The sequence below is a fragment of the Rhinolophus sinicus genome, chromosome 17 (assembly GCF_057876585.1).
Source record: "Rhinolophus sinicus isolate RSI-liver-muscle chromosome 17, RSI-T2T, whole genome shotgun sequence".
Lineage (NCBI taxonomy): Eukaryota > Metazoa > Chordata > Mammalia > Chiroptera > Rhinolophidae > Rhinolophus > Rhinolophus sinicus.
Genome location: NC_142517.1, coordinates 101066178 through 101085159, shown reverse-complemented (window position 1 = coordinate 101085159; position 18982 = coordinate 101066178). Strand labels below are relative to the sequence as shown.

Below are 18982 nucleotides of genomic sequence, written 5' to 3'. Positions count from 1 at the left end.
CACTCATAAGTCACTTTAAGTAATACGTTCTCTTCTCGGAATTAAACTATGGATTGACTTACAAGCCACATTTCAGGAAGGGACGGGGACTGAAACACTTCCACCAGAGGGCGCTATCCTCACTGAAAGGAATAAATAACATTGTTCCTAATTTAAAGCCCTCTGCACTGTAACCAGCCCAAAATAAATCTTTTTTTTTCTTGAGAGCTTTTAGAATGAAAAAATGAAAATGTCTTCAAGCCTAACATTCTATAATTAAATAATATATAAAACTTTTCTTTCCACAAATAATGATGATATTAAGAATAAACACTTATTTATAGCTTATTGTGTACCTGGCATGGATATATAAACTCATATACATAATCTCATACTATAAAAATAATCTTCATTTTACATATGGGGAAACTGAGATACAATTAAGTAACTGAGTTACCCAGCTAGTAACGGGCAGAGCCAGGATTGAAATTCTGCCAGTCTGCCCCCCAACTCTGTGCACCTAACGTACAGAAAAACATGGAATCCCAACAAAAGATTTATTGCTGAATATATTTAGCTACGTGACTGATTAAATCACAGCTCTAGAATTACATTAAATGAGCTTATAAAAGGTACAAATTCTACCATGTGATAGTCATGTCATTAATTGTATTTTGACATCATTTTCACATATACATAAATATCTCCCAGTGAAGGGGACATATCACTTAAGTTCACTTATTTGTCAGCTACATTCCTTTGAAAAGACCAAAGTTCTAGATTTAAGAAGAAGTAGGAGGAGAAGGAGGAGGAGGATGTGCTCTGGTCAAAAGATAAAAAGAAGAAAAAAGTGCAGTTGATGTAAAACAGACAAAGTAATTTGAATCATATTCAAAATACTGAAGATATATACATATATATATATATATGTTTATATATGCTAATATATATGACCAGTATATCATATATAACACATATAAAAACACTGATGTATATCTCTTTCTGAAATAGTGAAAATACCATATTTTACACCTTAAAACAAAAGAGGAAGAAAAGAATCTGCTCCTTATATTTTTAAAGATTGATAATAAAGAGTATAAACTACAGGCAGACTTATAGGTTGAAATTAAACATTCTGAGTAAATCACTTATTATTAGGACCAGATTGTGACTCTCTAAATTATCCCCATCTGTGGAGCTTACTTTACATTCCCTGTTACATTTCCATCTATGGGACACATCTGTGATTCTCTATAGGTTAGTAGCACACTTTGCCATGGCCAAATACACAGATATTGTTGGAAAAACCCCAGAATGTGTGCCTTGAGAAATTTACTGCCCCAATTTATTAGAAATCTGGAAAGTAAGATATTTTATTCAACCACAGGTAAACTTGTTTCAGACATTCAGATTACAATTTCTTTAGATATACTATACCAGCAATTGGGCTTTTGGTGTGGGGTGTGTGTGTGTGCGTGTGTGTGTGTGTGTGTGTGTGTGCAGGCAGATTCACATGTGCCTTCAGTATCAAGTTTCAAGCATTTAAGGTCCTTTTTCAGTCTACTTCCTACTTAATGCACAATTTTTAAAAATTAACTCCAGTGTTTTGTGTACTAGCAACACACTACTATCTAAATATCCATCAGATGGGGGCTAGTTAAATAAAATAATTATAGCATACCAATATGTTAGGTTATTAGGCAATTTTTTAAAAAGAATGAGGTAGCTCTATATGTACGGATACAGAAGTGGAAAAAGCAAGGTGTGGAACAGTGGGTATAATATGCTAGCATTTGTGTGAACGATTACATACATGTGACTGAAAACACTTGTTGCTCCAGCCAACATCTAAGGGACAGAGGAATGAGGATCAGAGGAAGATTTACTTTTTGAACACCTCTTTGAAAAAGTGTTTGTATTTATTTTAACCACGTCCATAAAAGATTTTTTCCAATTATAATTCAATATAAAGTTAATACTTTAATAATCAGTTTTTAGATTTTTTAATGAAAATTAAATGGTTAAAGAAACCTTGAAACTAATGATAGCTAATTTGTGGTTTCTTTACTACACTTGCATCTGCTTTCTACTTGAGCTCTTATATATTGGGGACAAATGACTCATGGGAAGTTTTGGTTTACCACTGCTGGTAGAAGCATTGGTACCATTTTCCTTGATCTGCCCTTTAGACAAGGTTACTCCAAGTTGTTTACTTTTTGGATATACTTTATATCTGCAAGCTTTAAAATGGTAGGTCCAGATTTCCTGGAAAGACAGACAATACATTTACTTGAAGTTGACTCGGGGTTACTTAAGTTCATATTCACTTTGACTAAGCCACAGTATTAGGGAAGGGTGTCTAGGAAAAAGGCTTCCATTTTTATCCTGCTCAATCCTGAAAATCCAACAGGAGATCCTTTTTACTCCCCAAAATTAACTATTCTGTGTATAGAGCAGTATATAGATATTTGTTTTAAATGGAAATGTTACATGAAAATGGCACCATCTTTTATAAAACTTTAAAATTGGCCCCTTATTTTTAGCCTTTGGGGGCGGAGGAGCATGACTACAATAAAAGCTGATTAGTTCTATTGCTGTAGTATATTAATTCACATCTGATTATCTCTACTGGGCAGAATTTTAGTTCTTTTGAAGTAAAGTCAATTAGCAGAAAATAATCACTTTTCAAGTCTAAAATCGTATTTAAACATTCCAAAGGAAGTGACAAGTGGGTCATACTACCCCAGGGCAGGTATAGGAAGAAGCCTCCTGCAGATTACATAATGGTTGAATACATTCTAAAATCGAATCAACCTCGGTTCAAACTCCAGCTCTGCTAGTCGCAAGCTATGTGACTGAGAAAGTTTCTGCATCTATAAATGGGAATGCTATCACTTCTCATAGGGTTGTTGTCAGGATTTAATGTGATAAGTCAAGAAAACAGCTACCCTGGTATCATTTACACATTATGGGGCGGGGGGGGGGAGAAGGGAGGCATGAAGGAAGGGAGGGAGAAAAGGGAAGGGAAGGGATTTGAGGCCAGAATTGTACCTTTAACAGTCTCAGGGACCAAATTCACAGAGAAGGGGTATGTGTCCTATTTGCTTTAATCTGGATGAAGACAGGAGGTCTATGTGATTTTTCAAAGAACTTCAATAAAGGCAACTGGAAGGGATGCCGGAACTGTAGTGTTAGGTAGCCTAACACGAGCTGCACAGCAGAGGCCGAGACAGGAAGGCAAAGGTCCTGGAAAGGTACGGCAGCCAAGAAGGAGGCAAAAACACTATCTGGGTGCCTGAGTAGGCCCCAGGGCAACCAGAGCTGCTCTGAGCTCCACAGCCTCTTGGTCGAACACTCATTTATTCCACTCCGAGTCAAAGCTTGGGCTTACCAAGATTTGGCTGAGACACGGCCATGGACCTCTGGGGTGCTGGTGTGGAAGTGGCAGCAGGGTGGAGGTTCATATGATTCAGGGGCTGATTCATCGCCTTCCTAGGGTCTTGCCATGTGGTGATTTTTTCTATGTGACTAAAAGAAGGAAAACAATTATCTTTTTAATTGTCAGCATCATTCTCATTATCCCCATCACCAATAACAGCACAACAGTTAAATGACTTTAGCTCTCCTTCCCTTAGGATCTGCTTACAAGCAGCTGACACATTGCAGTTGTTTTCATCCAAGGTCAGGTCACTTACCCTCCATCCAAATTGGGCCACACTGGAGATTTTGCAGGTGACTCTCTGAACACAAACCTATGACTTAGCTGTCCCAGCTGCCCCTATGTGCAAAATCCCTCTTAGGGGTTTTCCGCCTTCCAGGGAACAGACAACCCCAGCATACCTCCCCATAGCCCAAGGAGCCTGCATCCAGGATACCACACCAAGGTGTGAACTCCTCTCTAGAAGCAGGGCCCTCCCACACTCTCTTGGCTCATGTAATTGACATAATGAGGTCACCTCCACCTGTCCTCAGCCAAAGACAGGGCCCTTGAAACCAACCTCATAAACAAGACATTACTGAGCTCTAACTAAGCTTAAGGCACAGTGAGGTCCACGTAGGTTAATACTTAAAACCCTCAAGAAGCTTATGTTCTACTACGCGAGGGAACTGTGTATGTAGCTGGAGAACGGAGAAGCAGGAACGAAGTATAGGAAGGCAAGTGCCAAATTAGGGAGAAACCAAGATGCTGAGGCATGAAAGTTTCTGGGGGAGAAGACATGATTAGACTTATGGTCATATACAGCTTCCAGTATTTGTTATCGGGATTTAATCGCAGAGAAATTAGCACAACATAAATTTCTGCCCAGAGTTTCTGATGTATCCTTAGAAGGATAAGCTGGATTTTCAGCTTTGCCGACCTCAGTCTAAACCACATCACAAGTCATTCCGGGTGCCTTATAAACCCTGTGCCACTCCACAAGCTCAAGCTCTTTTGAGAGTTTATTATTTTTTTTCTTCTAAAGATGAGCACATTCATCTGGTGCCACCACTTTATTGTAGGAACTCTATCAGAGATCTTTCTAGATTGATCAAAGACAACAAACTGATAGCAGAAGCTGAAGGCCAGCCCTCTGTTCTAGGCCTTACAACTAGACTTATCTCTCCCAAACCAATTGGCAACAATGTTAACTCCTTCCAAGTCTCCCCCCCCCCACACACACACACACACACTACTGACCCTCCTAGATCCACAGGAAAAGGACAGTGATTGTTCTCTCTGTGAACACATCTAAATTTAAACAAAAATTGCCTCCTTTGGAAACCAATACGTATCACTCATTTTAACTGAAGTTGTATTTATCTTTTGCTTCTGTTCCTCACATTTGAATACTGCTACTGCTAAAACTCCTCTTCAGATTTCTTCATCCCAGGCTGGAAGCTATTGCCATGGGGAACTCATCCATTGCCTTGACTGAAAATTTGGGTGTTGTCCTAAGAAGGCCTTTAAATGAGTGTGATAAAAAAAAAAAAAAAAAAAAAAAGAAGAAGAAGAAGAAAAGAGGTCGGCCTCAGTAAAGAAGGCAAAATTAAGTTTTGAACTGTTGAATTTCACTACTGTAGGAGCCATCCTCAGTCTTCAAAAAAAAATCATCGAAAATGAACTGAGAGGAATAAAATCAAAGAACCGGAACTATCTTGTTAAGAAAAAAAACAAAGAGGAGAGAGACTGAACTAAAAGACCACAATTACCTAAGCATAAAATGCATAAAATGAAAACTGAAAAAGAAATAATGGTCTTAGTTACACCTTCAATTTAACAATTGTCATTCTGCTTAAAGCTTCCATAAAATCCTCTTGTCAACTTTGGGTCTGGTGGAAACTCAGAGGGTTACCACAGGCCTTCAGAGTGAGGAAACAACTGATGAGGATGTCAGAGTTAAGCAAACTAGCTTTTTAGCAAAGTAATTAGAGCTGAGAAACCCTTTGACTAACTATTACTTCAGGACCCAGCCTATTAAAACTTGTTTTCCAAGGTAGGCATGTCCTACATAAATACTTTCCACTGTCGTACCAGCAGGAGAGGAATCCTTCTCTCTTTCATGAGGCTTTCTCAGCCCCTCTGACACCACGGCTGTGTGAGTGCAGCCCTGGTGGGACAGAATGATAGACATGGTATGGCAGAAGACACGAGGACACTGCTGTGGTCACTCAGCTACCAGTCAGTGGTAGGAATAATTCAGGTGCCAGAGTGATACATTCCCAAACGTTGGTCCCCCATTCCACCATTCTGAACAAGTGGGCTGTGGCTCCCGGATCTGGGGAGAGCAGAAGGACCCACACCCCAAGTGGTAGACGAGCCCAGCTTGCCTACAGGCTGCCACCACGGCTGGCCAGCCGCCATCCCCTGGGACAGACAGCAAGGCTTTCTGGGCGAACACTCTGGCCCTCATTCCCACAGGTCTGACCCCAAAGATGTCCAACTCGGCCACGGCTGCAAGTCCCAGAACTCCCCCAGGACCCTGGGAGCCTCCGCAGCCCACCCTTGAAACTCCACACCCAGCCACGGCTTTTAAAGGAGTTTGTTCCCAGATTTGTTCATTAGAAGTGTCACTCACTGTATTTCCCAAAGACTAGAGTACAAGAGGGAGCCTTTCTTATGTGAGAGGTTCTCACTGCTCTGAAACAACTGAGAAGAAAGCCACTCAAATTCCCAGCCTCTGCAGACCAGGCAACAGGACATCACTCTGCCCTGAGGCTCGGCTTGTATGATGTCCAGAGTGGCCCCCAGTCTGAATGCCAAATGCAAGGGTGTTACTCACAAGAACTTAATACATGGCTGATGATATGCTCCGAAAACTAAATTCTCCTATTGTTCAAATCATTTAGCACCCCTCACCCCATTCCCAAACGGAAGATAAGCCATTCACTCTTTCATGTTGCTGTCTCATCTCTGCTCCCTCTCTGAGTTCCTGAGTCATTTCCTTTCTCGTATTTCTCAGTGTAACCTTACTGTTTGCCAGGACCCACAGTTTAGCTCGATTAATCCCCACTTCCCTGCTACTCCCACCTCCTTCCTGATTTCACTCCCTCGCTGAATCTACTTCAAGAAAATGTCTCTCTGCCGTCTTTAAAAGTCTTAATTGCTCTTGGAAATTTATATATACATAATATATAAAATCTGCCTATATATGTGTATTCTATGAATTCATATTCTATACAGTTTTCATATTTGAAAAATGGAACAAAAAGTTAAAAAGATGCAAAACTATTTATGGTGATATGGACAATAGGCTCACTGGTGCAGTTTTTTTTCCTTATCTAAACTCTTTTGTACTTTGCCAGGTTTTTAACAGTATTTTGTATTGTTTTCATAACCAATAAAAACAAAAATACTCATGAAGGTACAAAAAGACAAAAAGGAAAATGATGCATTGATATGTAGGTCATAGGGTACTAAAAAGTTACTGAAGATAAACTACAGATTTGGTTCATGGCTTTGTGTGGCCAAAGTCAGAAGGGAAATGGAATCAATTACCTGGCCCCATGTTGTTTATAAAGAAAAAATACCAGTTCCTAAGGGAAAGAAAAACTGACACCACAATTTTTTTTCCTGCACTGAAAAAATGCCTGCCCGATTTCACCTGGAGGCCCTGGGTGGTGGATGGCGGAAAAGGTGCCTGTGACAAAGATAATGGGGGTAGTCTTTTCCTCCTCCTTTGAGGGTCCCTCTAACCAAGACTTCCCAGACTGCCTCATCTTCCCAAGTCCTCATCTCCAAGCACTTCAGGAGTATCTGCCTAGAGAACTGCCCAGGTTGGAGAAGAGCTTCAGCTGCCGGGTCGCCCAGGGGCAAGAGAGGTGGGTACTTCTGAGAAGATATTTGTCTGGAAATGGTAACCTATGGAAAACTGTTGTGAGAAATAATTTTTCTTTCTTGGATTAATGTTCAATAAAGATACAAACTTAGAAAGCCATTTTATTCATTACAGATATTCTGTGTTTGGGGTTAAAATGTCACTGAAATCAGTAGGGGGGGTGGGGAGCAGCATTACCATCCTCCCAGTCACCATCCCCTCTGCCTGGCCCCTCCCATCATCCGCCAGGGGATTGTTAATTTAGCTCCTATTTCCTCCTTCCAGACTCCTGTATGACCTTTTACCTAGATGAGTGCAATGGCCTCCAAGCCTCCCTCCTTCCAGTCTTTCTGGTTTTCCTCTCACCCTCCATCCCTTCCCCACCCTCTCTATCTGACAATCCGTTCTCTACTCCACCCAAGGGCATCTGAGGTCCAAGTCATCCTAGGCCCTTGGGGACCACTGCCCAGGAAATAAAAGTACTACTCATATGGGCATCTTTCAAACACACAGCCTACAGGGAGACACGGTGCGCTCTGGAAAGACCAAAGTTTTGGAGTCACACACACCTGACTTTTAATGCTAGCTCTGACCCTGTATGACTTAAGTGGACAAGCCATTTAATCCATCCTAGTCTCAGCACCAGTACCCCTGAGACGGGGGATAAATAAAATTATCAAACACACCAGGTTCCTTGTGAAACAGGTCTGTTCTGGGAAACTTACAATCACCAAAGTCACCTACAGATTTCTTGGCCAGTTCGCTGGATTTCCCAAGCTCACTTCCTCAGCAGTGAATGCTTGGATGGCATCTCCAGGCTTCCCAAGGCTAGCAAAATATGGTTCAAGTTTATTCAACAAGCATGGAGTGTACACCTATTGTGCACAATGCACTAGGTAGGTATAAGAAGAAAAAGCCTTCTGTAAATATAAAACCCTGCCTAGGAGCAGAGCCATTAAAGGCAAAGATAAAATCTTATCTGTAAAAATAGAATCCATCAGCTTCTTACAGCCCAGGAAAAGGCCTAGTGTTTTTGGATGAATTTACCCTCCAGTTCATGACCTATTACACTAACTTTATGGAAGGAAGCCACACAACAAAGACGTTGTGAAATAGAGGAGGCCTATGTAATACATTTTGTATTGCTGGAAACATACAAAGATATAAAAATAGGAATGATTACGAGTACTTAATTTTGAAAGAACTTAGAGTTCTTAGCAACATAAGCTGCTTGCTCATTTCCACGGGTAAAGATTTCATCTTCAAATATAAGCCTTTTTACTCCTTTCTCCTTACCCTCACTTTGCTAACACATTAGAGTTTCACATTAATGTCAGACATTACTCGGAGCTCCAACCATCAGCAGGGCTGTTAGGGCAGGACTTAGAAGCAGCCTCCAATCTGCCTCTTCTTTTCCACCACACGTAGGAGGCAATTAGAGAACCACCCCAATGAGATGGGCATTTAAAGGCAGCCTGGGATCACACCGCCAAGGCTGACTGATTCAAACTCGGATCACGTTCGCTGCCGCTTGTCTTCCCCCCCTGACCATCCTGGTTTCTCTTTAACCTCTCCCTTCACTCTTTCTTTTTTGAGGGGGGTGCTGATATTACTCTTCCAATGGAACATAAGTTCTTGTGATGACAGAAATGACCCTATGGGGCAGAGAAAAGTGTTCTGCCCTTAGTTGGTATCTGAAAAACTATACTGCTGCAACCCCCATGATATTCACAAGCCCAATTTAGGCGTAAGTAAATTGTCTTATTTTTAAAAAGCAGGCATTAAAAACCTTTTTGATTTACTGGGCCAATTCGCCACCGTCTTAATGTTATAATCAATGTACATACACTGAAGAATACTTGCTTAAAAACTATTAATGAAAGAGCTTTGCAACTTGCTTGTTTTGAACCAGTTCACTCAAACCCATCAGTGTTCAAAATGGAAACTGAAACAGATTTGCATGAGGTTGACAATTTCCCAGATAGGGCTGGCCGAATAAATTTGACCCATTGTCAGCAGACAACAAACGCTAGGCCAACGCTAATCCCGGACGAGATGGCAAGAAGACTTGTCCAGGACTCACATTAAAGTTTTGAAATTTTCCCCAATGAAAATTAAAACACACTAATGCAAAAGCTGGTGTACTTTTTTTGTTGTTGTATTTCAGGGATAAATGCTGCCTGTGTTTCAATTAAACATGCTGGCTGTGTGTCCTTATTTAAATCTCAAGACCTAGGAAATGACACATCCTATCTTACTCATATCTTACATTTCTCTGAGTGGCGCCTTTTGTTTTGTTTTGTTTTTTTGGCAGTGGTACTTAGCTATTCCGACTGACACCAGAGGTGGGTCTGAACCACAAGAACAAAGACAGCTGGCATACACACTTACTAATTCTCCCAGGCCCAGATACACATTCTTTCTCTAGATAATTCCTCTGCTGTCACCTAAAACCAGGACAGAGTGGGAGGTGATCACAGTGGCGCCATGGCCGTGGTAGCTCACAGCCCACGTATAACCTGGAGAGCCCACCTACTTAGTAGCTATCCAGGAAATTGTTCCTTTCTGCTTCACCCCATCGGCTCAGTAGGACAATGGGTAGTTCGCTTTTGAACTTGGACAGACTCATTGACAATCAGAAACAAAGTGCTGGCTCTTCACCCCACTGAAGATACATAGCTAATGTTTCATTTGATTTCTAAAGCCATCAACCTCCCTGCCAAGGTGTCATCCTCCCTATTGTCACCCCAATTGATGATTCTTTGTCCCAAAGCAGATTTCATCATAACATTGTAACTGGTTACAATTCTTTTTCTGTTTTGCCCAAATCCTAAACGGCAGCGTCTCCGGCTAGTCTAATGCATTAGAATAAAAGACACAAAGAGGTAAACGTCAGGCTGCAAATGTACTAGTTTGAGACATCCATTAGCAAAACATTCATAGATTAAGTCCCAAAGCTATAAAAACTGACTTTCTCATGCCATACAATAAAGGTGACTGTTCACATAACAGAAGCGTGTTGGATAAGAAAACTCATGCTTCTTTGAAACCACAAGGAATTTATAGTTAAAAGGTTCCGGTCAGATTTTCATTTGGGCAGCTCATCAAACAGTCTATGACACAGAAATAATAACTCATATATAAATAGGGGATTTTTTTAGGCTACCCTAATAAAAGACGATACAAGCATTATTTTGGTGCATGCTTCCGGTCTCTACCATTCACTTGCCAATTCAAAAAATTTCAGAGGTCTCTGGAATTCCGAATGAATGGCAGGGATTGTATTTTTAACTCCCAGGCTCTAATCCTCCACTTCCATCACAGCCACGCCAAGAAGCCTCCACTTGTTTAAATTAGCAGCAGTAGTAGCCGCTGCAGAGTGAAAGGCCTGTGAGCACTTCCGCCACGGCCAGCTGCGGTCATCTATCTACTCGCATCCCTTCCAGTGAGCACCACCAGCTTTCTGCAGACTCATCCTGAAGCTGCTCTGTCAGGGCAGAGGCTGAGTCAGGCAGACCTGGTGTTGCCCCAAAGCGCAATGTGAGTCCACGTGAGACTAATATCCGTGGTTACTGCAAGGGTTTACTTACCAACATTCTGTAGCACTTCTGATTTCGCTTCACAGGGTGAGCCACTGTGTTAGAGGCACCCCACCCTCCTCATTGAGGTCCCCCTCCCCTCCCCATCACCCAATGTAGGCAAACCTGACTTCGCCTCTGCAAATTGAGCCAAACGCTTGCTTAACCCCATTTTTCCTATTCCCTAAAAAAGCAAGACAGAAAAGAAAAGGGCTCGGTTTTTGTTTGGTCGCTTGCCTTAAGCCAAGAGGCCTATTAAAAAACTCTGGCTGTGTGGCAATTTTATTATCAACACTTAGCATTTTTTTCTCTTCTCATGTCAGGATCAAAAAGGTTATTAAGAGATTTATAAATCACGTTAAGTTTCTTGTGTTGAAACCAAAAAAGCAACAACGTTAAGAGTTTCTTTCACTATGTTTTATTATTTAAAGATATAGCAAGTATAAATTATGTATTTGGTACATATTTTCCCACGTTCTCCTTTCTCACAAATAAAAACACAGGATGGAAATGAGAAGAAATGGAGAAGAGACGAGGCTCTGTATGAATGGTGAATTCTAGACTCATCCATAGGAAGTGGTATACATTCTTCCATTTATTCATTCTACAAGCATTTACAGTGAAACTGTATCTTCCATGGGGATTCAGTTCCCAAATCAGTTTTGGCAAATGTGGATGTAGTGAAAATTACCACTGAAAATCCTTTAAACGGCCTACAATGTACAGTCTACTAGGCTTTCTGTATATTGTTTTTCAGTAATCCAACACAGCCAGTTCCTTCCAGATTTAGGATATACCCTGTTTCCCCGAAAACAAGACCTAGCAGGACAATCAGCTCTAATGCATCTTTTGGAGCAAAAATTAATATAAGACCTGGTCTTATTTTACTATAATACAAGACTGGGTCTCATATTATAATATAATATATTATAATATAATATAATATAATATAATATAATATAATATAATATAATATAATATAATATAATGTAATATAATACAGGGTCATATATTAATTTTTGCTCCAAAAGACACATTAGAGCTGATTGTCCGGCTAGGTCTTATTTTCAGGGAAACACGGTAGTACTGTTCCTACGGCCGAGCTCCAGATGAAGTGATGCTGTCCCCAAATACTTACGTTGAGATTCGTTAGGTGTGCCGTGTTAAATTCATGCCACAGAAATAGGCATATGGTACTGAGTGCCTGCGGTGCCTTTCGCTCCAGGATGAATGTAACAGAAGGTGATTTAGCGTGGGCCCTAGAAGCTGACAATCAACTTGCAGGGAGGAAGAGGTAGTGGTAATGAAAGAATAAGTGCTATGGAGGGTAACAGAGCCCAGACCCTACCTTTATTGTTATTATACGTGGTCCAGAGCTTGACCTTCTATCTCGATAGCTTCGTGTTAGATACACTCCCCATATCAGCTGTGTCTGACATCAGGAAAACAGCTTTAATCTCACGATCAGGTTTTAAAATGAGTTTGTTTTGAAGCCACCGAGCTACTCTAAATGTTAAAATACTTTGAAAATTGTTTTTCCAGGCCCTCCGTGCCCAACACATGTTTCAACGTGTTGTTTTTCCAGTTGTTCTTAAATGGGACATTGACACATTGCTTGCCTGCTCCTAAGCCACTCCAGACATCAAATATCTCAAAGCTAAAACTGCGGCTGCCCTCCCTTGTCGTCTTTCTACGAGGCCAAATGAATTAAATGTCACTTGTCCCTTCCTCCCACCCACCCCGAAAAAAAGGCAAAGCCTCCTTAAAACCAAAACTTTTTTTGGGTAAGTTTAGCTTCTCTTCTATTCATGTGAAGAGATTCCTTTTTGTTCATTGTTGTTGCTGTTGTTGTTGTCATTTGGTTGCTTTCTTTTTTTTAATTCTGGGAGAGGATGAGCCATGCTGGGCTCTGGTCATCTGGTCGTGAGAGTCACTTTCTGCACCTTTTTGAAAGACATGACACAACTGGAACTAGAGAAAAAAACTTGCATGAACTCCCAACCCCAGTCTGGAGAAAGACAGGAGGTGCTTTTCAGAGGCAGGATCCCATTTCACAAGAAATGGTTTGGAGAATGGAAGACAAAAACTGAGGCATTGAAAGGGATGGAGTTAGGCTTCCAAAGCAGGGAGGGCAGAGGGACTGCTTATGTTTCGTGTTTTAAACCCAGCCCACATCTCTTTACATGTGTTTCTTGGCATCTTTGGTTGAAAGTATCACCCACATGAGGCAAAGTGGTACAGAAGGTTTGAACCTTACTTCTGCTTTTAACCAGTTAAAGAATATTTTTGTAAGGAGGGTGAGGGATGGTAGATGAGGGTAAAGGTGATCCAATATATGATTATGGAAAGAGAACTGACTCTGGGTGGTGAACATACAATGTGATATATAAATGATCTATTATATAATGGTACACTCGAAATCTATGTAACTTTACTAATAATTGTTACCCCAATAAACTTTAATTAAAAAAAAGAATATTTGTTTTGAATATTTCATCAAATAACAAAAGTGAAGCACCTACACAGTGCCAGATACACATGACACTATAAATATTAATTCCCCTCCTTTCCCTTATGGAATCCATCACAACTGTTTAAAGGGATATGAGAAATTCAAATACAAAAAAATCAGCAAACACCCTATAGTACAATGAACCCTCCCAGCCTCTAAAACGAGGGGAAATAATGGTGGATATCAATTCACAGCAAAAACTACAGATATGCTTAATTTCACATAATCAGAGTGTCTAAGTAATAACTGATCTAGAGACCAACACATTCTCAAAATGCAAAAGAACGAGCTAACCACCAGCCTCAGGTGGTGCGGTCCTCCACCTCCTTTTAATGCATTCGAATAACAACTCAGACCCAATGTAAGAAAAGCCAAAGCTAAGATTCCTTTCATGCCCTCCTAGGTCCTTTGCTGGTGATGAGTGCCCCAAGTCAGCACAAGACTTTCCACCTCCCATTTAAAGGAGAAAAGGATTTCAGCTTGAAGTGAAAAACATGATTTAAGACTGAATACTAGAAAAAGAGTATCTAAAGGCTTCCCATTTTTTTCCTAACTGAAGAAGTTTTAGGCTAATTTAGCTTTTTAATCATTTACAAGGTGACAGTAGTTAACCCCCGCAGTTCAACCCAGAATATATGGGTACAGAGCAGGTAACAGAAATGCAAGCAGACTTAAAGCTTCTATGACTTAACAAATGGAAAAACAAATTTAGCCTAAACAGTACTATAGTTTTATACAAAGCATGTTTATGCAAACTCCAAATAGTTAGCTTTGTACCCACAAGTGGACGTTAATTAAAAATATGCTGTTGCTTTAATCTTTTTTATTTAACAAAGAACAGAAATATGTGTCTGTTTCAATTTTTATGACTTATTTCCCCATCCAAACCCCACTGTTCTTACTAAAGTAGCTGGTATTAATTCTCATATACAATAAACATTTCCTTATGCGCATGTAACTTTTAAATTTGATATGATTTTAAACACATAGGAAACTTGTAAGGATAGACAAGTTACTTGCATTTACTAATTCACCACCTGTCAGATTTTCTTCAAAGTTAGTTCTGACTGAAAGTAGCACTAGAATCGATGCTTCAGTGATAGTGATACTAGAAAAGTGGGTCACTTTTCTAACTTTGAAGAGAAATAAATTTTATTCTATAACATATGCAAGGTTTTTAAAAAGCTGAAAACAGGCTAAGATAATCAATCTGAATAACCAAATCAAGAAACAGTGTGACACCAAATTTGTTAATGTCTAAACATAAGCCATAAAACTTCAGCAATAATGATGACCCTTAATATCCTTTCACTAAAGGAGAAAACAGACCCTGACCCCACCCAAGAGGAGGGAACCACAAGCAGATAATTCCTTTATTTTTGGAGCTGTTTGCTGATGGCCGACCTCGTGGTATAACAGAAATCAAACATTTATGTCTAAACACTGCCTTGGGACGAGGAGCTTTTTCACTGTGCTTTTTACTTAACAGATTTTTCAAATGGGAAGAGAGACACCTTGGTTTGGTTAGTTTATTAATTCAACCTCCAAATAAGTGTTCGTAGAAGTGGAGGAAACATTTAAATTCTCAGGCAAATGTCCTTCCAATATTTGGAATGAATGCTTTACTTGTACAGACATAGATTTTGAAGAAAAAAACTGTAAATATATCAAAAATCTCCCAATCACCCTCTGCAGGATGTTTTCTTTAAACAAAAGAAAACAAAAAAACAAACAACAACAAAAAAAAAACCACAGCTTCAGGAAAATAGCTTTAAAAATGCCCATAAAACGCTCACAAGAGAACCCACAGAATTACTTTAAAGGTCACTGTTGCATATAACTAGACTTAACTTGGTACCACCTTTCTGGAGGGTAGTTTGCCAACATGTAACAAAACCCTTGACAAAATTTTGATCCAGCAACTCCACTTCCACTAAGCTTATACCAAGGACATAATTAGATAGATATGGCAGGCTGCTTCTGAATACCTGCTTTCCCCTTCTGGGTGCTAGGTGTGGTCAAGAGACTAAATTCTCGACAATAAACAATAAACAGAAGTGTTATGTGGGATTCTGGGGAAGTTCTTCAAATAGAAGGGATACACAGACTTTTCTGCTTTCTACCCTTTTTCTTTCCTCCAGTTTGGCATATGGGCACGATGGCTAGAGCTGTAGCAGCCCTCTTGAATCATGAGGAATAGAAGCCACTCAGTAAGAACAACAAAACAAAAAAGATAAGTGCATGTGGAGACATCAAACCAGCCCTTTACTGCCTTACTTCAGATTTCTTTAATGTTAGAGATAATAATTTCATTTCACATCCCTGTTAATCACAAACACAATGCCAAACCAATACAACAAGTATGCAAAATATATGCACCGGTATGTCCATTGAAGTTTTGTTTATATCTTAAATTTGTCAAATGACTAAATAAACTGTGGTTTAGTCAGACAACAAAAAACTAAACAGAAGTTATAAACGACATACACCTACAGTTGTTAAAATAGAAAAATGTTCACAATACATTGCTAAGTGAACATGATTCCATTTTGGTTAATATACTTACATACAAATGAGGGGAAAGCAGGCTTTATTCATATCTTTAGATTTCGTTGTACTTTCTTCATGTTGTACAAGAAGCATTATTTTTTCAATAGGAAAAAAAGAATTAGAAAGCTGTCTTTCCCCCAAATGAACTCACTTCCTGCTTAAAAAATAACGCTGCATTCCACATGTGAACTTATAATGGTAATTACAGCCTCTGAGAATAATTCCACAGCTAGAGTGTAGGGTTGAAAATATCATCAGTCCCTTAACTGTGAGTTGGAAAAGGCGCCATCGTAATACTCCCATGAGTGCTTAGCTTAAAGGTGCTCTGTACCAGGGAGGGGCACAAAAGAGGATGGAAGGGAGCAGTAGAAGGAAGGGATAAAGAAGATGAAGGGAAATTCTATAATTAAGCAATATTTCATGGCTGCCTCTGGCAGCTGTTTGAGCGAGGGGGAGACTCTAAACAAGGCGTCAACAGACAGGAGCAGCTCCCTCCTTGGGCAGATCCAGCAGGGCCTGTCATCCCCCAGCACTGTGTACACTTCACAGGACAATCTGGGGCATCTTATATCCAGCACCTGTCGGCTTGGAGACTCCCAGCTGTGGTGCTGTTATTGCTGTCATCTGCCTAATCCAGAAGGGAGAGGCATTTATTGTATCTAGAAAGATTAGGATGAAACTATCTTTGATTGTTCTTATGAAAGAGAATGCATGCCTCATGGAACTGTGTTTGTTTTCTTCTTGCCCCCCCCCCAGACATTTTTTTTAACCTACGCTTGCAGCTGTATTTTTCATTTTTAACCCCCATGTTAATTATATATTCACTCCAAATAATGGTTTAAATTGAGTCTGCTGACCAGCCCCAAGGCTCCTTCTCATCCCACTCTGAGGTACATCCTGCCTCAGACCCTTTACGCAATTTCCACTGACTTAGGAGGAACTTTGTGCAAGGAATGAAGCAGGATATAGATCATAAGAATTGTCAGAGGAAATAGTATTTTCGAGGAAATAGTATTTTCTTTACAGGGTGCTTTTAGATTTGTCCTTTCCGTGAGCCTTTTTTTTAAGGCACACAGAAATTGAAGGAGACATTAAATAAGCATTCAACTTTTCAGTACTTCCATCTGTGTACTGAATATAGCAGGCCTGACACACAGCAGATATTCCAAAACCACTCATGGAATAAATGAACTAAGAAAAGGAATGAATGAATGAATAAACGAATGAACGAACGAATAAATGAATATATTTAATGGGTTTCCTTCACTTTGCTTCTCAATGTCTGTATCAAATGACTCGTGCATATATTATATATCTTGATCTGTAAAGTACTCAGAAAACTTATCCAGGAAGATTTGTTCTTTACTTGCCCCTGTAAGAACATGAATACTAGAGAAGACTACAACATCCTCTAAAACAAGTGAAAACATCAGTCATTCTTGTTTGATTCAGCAAACGGGTCGACTGAGTCTCTACCAGGTGCCACCCACCATGGACCCTGAAAGTGCACCAGCCTGGCATAGAGCAGGCACTCAATAAATGTTTGTAGAGTGAATGAACGAATGAATGAATTGGTACTAATATTTATTCATAACGATAGTCATGATAATAATGATTCATTTAGTCATACATCGTAATATTCACAATGATGGTAACGTCTGATAGTAACAGTTGACATTTATATAGCATTTTACAGCTTCAAAAATTATCTTAATCTGATCCTCACATAACAGATTTATTGATCTCCATTTTTAAGATCCAGAGACTGTGTTGGGAAAAGCAAAATGGCTTAACAAATTCCTTGAGGTTCTGTGTGACACAACAGAGTCCACTCTTGTTCTGACAGCTGGGTCTGGGGCTTTTTCCATAAAATGAGACTGCCTTGTGAACCCAAACAAGCTGACGCAAATAACATGGACAATGAGGAAGGAAGGAAAAGACAGTGGGCGCTGCTAATAGCATGACTTTGTCCTGGAGCAACATCTCCCACAGGCTCGGCCCTTCGGAGGAAAGGGCCCCACAAGACAGATTCTTCCCCCTCCTGCTTCAGTAACACACACCATCCCTCCTTGTGCCTCCTGAAACCCCTGAGTCATGTTGTGTATAAACTTGCCTGCGACATTGACCTTTGAACTGACTGGTTTTAATCAGGCCCATCCTGTCAAGAATGACAGTAAAACAAATGAGCTCCATGTGATCCTGTAGTTGACGTTGGGGAGAAAGGAGAGGAAGAAATACAATACTACTTTAAAAACATAAACCAAACACAAGCAGAAGCCAATTCTCTGCTAGGACTTAAAAGGAAGAGGTAAAAGGACTCTGAAGATGGATTTGGAGATGAAAGATAGCAACTGAATGTGCCTGCCGTAAGTAAGCACAGCTAGAAGAGCGAAGCCAGAGCTGGGGGAAGACTGCACAGACCCTGCCTCTCGGAAATCCGTTTCTGACAATAACAATTTCAGCCTGACTTGTCTTTAGTTTATATTAATGTTGATTACTAGAAAAAAATATTTGAATAGGGTTGATGTTTCACAAAATAAATGTGTTCATTCTATCATATGTTAAGTGACTAGCCTTTATAATTTACTATAATTACTTAACTTGAAATTCAACAGGTACATTAATCTTTCCTACTTACTTTTTTTCAAAGAAAAAAGAAGCAGTGAAGGTCATTCCAATTTTTCTAAGTTACTACCTTTTAGTTTTTTATGATACCATTTTTACATTTTTAATACTTACACAAGGTACATTTTTGTGATATACTCTGAAATAGAAGTAGTTCTATTAGAAGAAACAGTTCATTGGGGGTTAGGGTTTGCATTCATTTTAAATGACTTTTTGAGAAAAGGTTTATGTTTGCATACTCAGATACATAAATATAATGTTAACACAAAAGTACAGGAAAACATACAAATGTTAGTTACCATGTGTTGCCTAATCTGAGAAAAGGGTAGAGGCCCATTATTACATTGAAATGAAGTCAAGAGGAAAATGCTAGAAATTTGACTTTATATGACTAACTAAATGAACTCTGTATTTTCTTAATTCACTCCAAAGTGTTCCTTGAA

The 18982-nt window shown here is 39.8% G+C and overlaps 1 protein-coding gene across 1 annotated transcript in view; it reads right to left on the bottom strand.

The window, feature by feature from the left end:
• Positions 1 to 18982, bottom strand: part of WWTR1 (WW domain containing transcription regulator 1) — a 132607-nt gene that overhangs the window by 52599 nt on the left and 61026 nt on the right. The window contains exon 3 of the mRNA XM_019748839.3: positions 3371 to 3507. Within this exon, the coding sequence (XP_019604398.1) occupies positions 3371 to 3507 (137 nt within the window). The remainder of the gene's footprint in view (positions 1 to 3370; positions 3508 to 18982) is intronic.